Source organism: Medicago sativa, chromosome 5, assembly GCF_051527215.1.
Source record: "Medicago sativa cultivar Bolivia chromosome 5, Bolivia_mono, whole genome shotgun sequence".
NCBI lineage: Eukaryota > Viridiplantae > Streptophyta > Magnoliopsida > Fabales > Fabaceae > Medicago > Medicago sativa.
The window spans coordinates 31989188-31994360 of NC_140753.1; the positions used below are offsets into that span (position 1 = coordinate 31989188).

At 33.7% G+C, this 5173-nt stretch overlaps 1 protein-coding gene across 1 annotated transcript; it reads right to left on the reverse strand.

The window, feature by feature from the left end:
* Window positions 1-558: 558 nt before the first annotated feature.
* Window positions 559-3392, reverse strand: LOC146921805 (uncharacterized). Its single transcript, XM_085711386.1, has 6 exons — window positions 2693-3392; window positions 2523-2604; window positions 2295-2361; window positions 1125-1310; window positions 960-1015; window positions 559-775 (listed from the first exon to the last, which is right to left on the reverse strand). Exons 1-6 carry the CDS (start codon window positions 3390-3392, stop codon window positions 559-561), a joined length of 1308 nt encoding a protein of 435 aa, XP_085567512.1.
* Window positions 3393-5173: the final 1781 nt, after the last annotated feature.

The window sequence follows — 5173 nt, forward strand, 5'->3', positions numbered from 1 at the left end:
TGTGAAGCTGATTTTGTAAGCAATTTTTTTAAAAAAAAGAATTATTTAATGAAATAATAAATAAATTTCACTTCAGTTGGTCGGAGAGAACTGATGTGAGTACGTTAATATCAAATTTTAAAGAGAACCTATTACATCAGTGGGGAGAGAAGGCTGATGTAGAAAGTTAGCTATCACATCAGTTCGTACCTGATGTAAAAGAATGTGGACATACTACATCATGACACCTTACATCAGTTGCCACCTGATGTGAAAAGTGATTTCCAACTGATGTAAAAACTTCATTTTGTAGTAGTGGGCTAAATTTCACGAGCACGGAGTCGCGACTTTAGTGAACCAATTAAATCCTCTGTTTTGGTCAGAAAACAAGGTTGGGTATAGCATTAATATTGTACCACCTAATCAGTTTGGAATTCGTGAGTCAATTCTTCGTAATAAATATCATTTCTGAAACACCACAAAATATTTGGTCTCATATCTGTGTCCTAGGATGTATGTAATGTGTTCGTAACACAGACAAGTACACTCTAAAGTACGAATGGCGTGCATCAATAGCTTTCAACCTACTTTCTTCTTTAAGCAGTTTGCTCCCCCATCTGGTGCGGAAGGTATATCATTTTCCCGGACTGATTCTATAACTTTGAGATAGTAACTCCAGGATGGATTTGCTGGTCCTATGGGCCGCTGGCTAAATTCATTCTCTGACACAAACTCTTGAACGTTATCAGCCATAGCCAACCTTTCTAGATAACCCCGAAGATCACCTTCAGGTCCTGTTAATAGTAAAAAGGAATGGGAGTGTAAACATGAATAAACAATCTTAGATGCATAAATATATCGAAATATATTGAAAGCATTGGAATCTAAAAACGACTTTGAATATGTCAATCAATGGAAATTAGCAATAATAAGCAAAAGATAAGGTGTGTGAGGAAAGAAATATGAACAGAAGACTACATAATGACGAGTCTTTGGTGTAGTAGTGGTAAGAGTAGGGGAATATGGCCGTATGCATCTGAAAATAATACAATTAGGGGGAGTGACAACATAAGAGGAAAACCCGTGTAACACAAGAAAGCAAAGCTCAATGCATAACGAATGAAAGGAAAACAACATGAGCTTACAGGATTCACAAGCGCCTTGTAAGGGGAGTCATCCACTAATAATGTGTTTGACTCATGGAACTCTCCCTTCTCCCACGGAAGACTAGGTTCCAGCTTCTCCCACAGCTTTCTGAGTTCCTTCAACACAAGGGGCTTCTCTTTATTCTCAACAGTACTGAATTTTGTAGTTTTACAGTGGGACTGATTCTAAAGAAAACATAAGAAAGATTCATTAGCATCTAGAAAAATTCCAAGTAGAAATTAATTGCTAACAACAGTAATAATTTTGAACTGCATTTTAACATACTAATTAGTAATACGAAAAACAAACTATTTTACTAACACAATTGTATAATTTACAATATCAAATCCAAATCCATTTTGTCTAAAGTGAAATCCATATATAAAATTTATTGCTTCTGTTAAGTAATAGTAGTAGTTACTTGTTAGTAAATGATATGGAAAATCCTCCACAAGGGAGGCATGCAAGTCAGCTTGGCTGTAAAAGTATATCGAGCTATAATGCTGAGAACAATGCTATTAAGGGTGGGATGTCTCTGCAGCAGAAGCAAACAACAACAATCAAGCCTTATCCAATTACGTGTGGTGGCTACATAGATCAAACAATGCCACGATGTTCTATCATGATAGTTCTAATGTAGGAAATCAAAACCCCTATCTTTTCTAGCTCATCAACCAAACCTCTCTTGGCACTCTATCATACAATACACCTCCAAATAACTGAAAACCATGGAAAAGTCTTTTTGATCCCTCTAATAATCACTCGTTGTAGCAAGTAAATTGCTTCTAGAGTCTGCCCCACGTGCATAAAACCAAATTGAATATTAGTAATTTTGGTTTCTTTTCTTAGTCTCCACAAAATAACTATTTCCCAAATATATATATATATATATATATATATATATATATATATATATATATATATATATATATATATATATATAGTATGCTAAAATTAAACATGCGACACAATACTGCAATATTTTTTTGATCAGCAAGAATTCTCTCAGTAAAATTGTTAATGAAGTACAACTAGGAAAAGATATACCATTTATCCCAATACTAACTAGACTTGAGATATAGAAATTATTTCTAGCAAACTTAAACTTACTTCACTAACCAAATATCCCGTAAAATTATGCTAAAAACTAAAGAACTAGAATAGATTACCCAACAAAAGAGCAGCCTGGATGCAGATTTCCCCATAAGATCTTTGATTATGTCATCAACATTCCACCTGCCAGTACACACGAGCATCAAGAATAGTAAGAATAAAAATGTATAGAGCCTAAATTCTGAAATGCAAATAAACTAGCACATGATAACATTGTAAACCCAAGTCAAACTAATAAACACAAGAAATAAGATAGATAAAATCAAACACAGGTTAGCAAATACTTGGCTCTAGATGACCAAATTCCCACATGAAATCTGTCAAAGCAAAACCGTAGAAAATCATCACAAAAGGGCCTCTTGTACACTGCAAAAGGCACAGGTAAAATTTATTAAATTCAACCTAGATCATATATGGACTTGATATGAGAGAACTTGGTATTTGACCATGTTACCTTTAATCGTTCTTCTAACCCAAAAATCCGGTTTTGGTTGTTGATAATATCTGTTACTGACACAATCAGCAAGTAGTCCATTCACATCAAGGATGAGAAGTTTGTTCTTTGAGTTGCTGATAATAGGTCTCTCCACTGAGCATTGTGACATCTTTGAATTACCACCATATCTTGTAACCTCAACATGATCTACCTGTCTAGCATTGGTTACTCTCCTAGGAGTTGGAGTAGCATCCCATCTCCCAGGTGTCATCGCATTCGAATCCGGTGCATCCCAATCCGGTGAATCTGGTGATATCATTGGAGTTGGAGATTTTTCCTTCTCCTTCTCCGGCGCAACCTTGCCAGCTTCTTCCTCTTCCTTCTTCTTCTTCGAAGTTAACCTAATTCTTTCCTCTCTCTCCCTATTCAACGCTTCATCTCTCATAACATCAGCATAAGACCTAACAGACGGATCCGGCGAGTTTCTGAGAGGAGCAATTTTAGAAACGGTGATTGATAAAAAGTTTCTGAGAGGAGCATCGTGAGTTTCTTCTTCTTCTTCTTCAGTAGCAGGAATTAAAGGAAAGTATGAAGCTTTATCGCTATCGCTATCGCCATAGAGATCTGGGTCGTTAGTGACTTTAATGAGACGTGCGAGTTGCTTTTCCATCTTCTTGCGTAATTCTTGTGTCTTCTCGATTTCATCATCGGAAGCCATGGTTATTTCGTGAAGGTGAAGAAGATAAGGTTTCACGATTTTGTTTTTTGATTTTGATTTTTGATTTGAGATAGAGATAAGATAGATATTATGATATGAAATGAAAAATAATCAATTATGATGCTTAAATATCAATCATTTTTTTTTGAAGGAAAATATCAAGGCAAATTCTACGGTGCAGTCATCAAAATGACTTTTCCAAAAAGGTCAAACCTTTTAAATCAGTTGATCAAAAACCGGTTTAAAAAGTCTAAAATAAAATTTAAAATAAATCCAAAAGGGAAAATGGTTTTATTACCATTTATTTTGTATCCAAGTTATCAGGATATTACTCTAGTAAGAACACAAATTAGGTGGTGCGAAGAAACAGCTTGGCATTATCTAAAAGAAGATTTTGATTATTTTCTCTTTAAGAAAAATGTAGAATTAGCTGATTCTCTAAGAAAAGAACTTAAGAAATTAGCTAGATAAATAATGGATGGTCTTATAAATCCATTTGGAAAAATAATACCACAACTATTTATTTTGGAACCAAAATATAATGACATAAAGAGGGTAAAGAATCAAATTAGATGGTGTAGAGAGACATCGTTCTGGTTTTTAATAATCGAAGACGATTATTTTACATACTGGGAGTACGAAAACTTAGCAAATCTTTTAAGTCATAGGTTACAAAAATTAACTAATGGCTAATAAAGGATTAAATGAAAAAATACAAGATATTTTTGAGAATCTAATAGTACTTCAAGAACAAGTAGATAAGATAGTAGAAACTCTACTAGAAAAAGAGTTTAAAGAAAAACTCGATGAAAAATTATCTAATCTAGAGGAAAATAAAAAATTGTTAGATGAAAAACTATGTGTAAAAATAGACGATTTAATCGATCTGATAAAACTTTTACCTAAAAAGGATAAATGTCTAACCCTAGAAGAATTACAAATTCTGTTCAAAGAAGAGGGGGGAGATATTATAAAAATTCCAGAAAAACCTGAAAAATCAGAACAAGAATTTCAATTTTTCGCTCCAAAACCATAATGGATGAAACAGAAGAAGAAATAGCTAACCAGCTACAAGAGTTACAAACCCTAATGGCTACTTTAGACATTAGTGAAAAAGGGACAAATATCGAAGAACCAGAAGATGAAAGTAAATTCATTTATGACTTCGATTCAAAAAGTTCAGTTGGAAGCTTCGAAGAAGAAGAACCACAAGTAGGACTTGTTAAAACTGATGACCCAGAGTCATAAGATCAAGGTCGTAAAAGAGGACGCCGTGATGGTAAAGAAGAATTCATCGACCAACAAATCATTCAAGACAAAATGAATGATAGAAGATTTAGACATATACCACCTAAGTATATACCTACCATAAATCGTCACAAAGAAGATGATGTTTTAGACATCGACTGTAGCGATGATGCTGAAAAAGAGCTAAGAAATTGGTACCATAATAATATGGTAACTATCCAATTAGACTCTACATTAAAAAGTTTAGGTCCAAAAGATATTTTTAATTATCTAAAGACTAAAACTACAGGAAATGTTTGGAGATTCATGACTGAAAACCCAGACCCAGTACTTCCATCAACAACTGAAGAAGTAATAAATTATGTATATTCAGTTTTAAAAAAGGAATTTGTAAGTTTTGATGCACCTGAAGCACAATCAGACCTAGAAAATATTAACATTCATAGAATCTTTAACTTAAGAATCTGTGATATGTGTCGAATCTTTAACTATGCAGTATCACCACAGAAAAGATTACAATATAATCTTTTAGG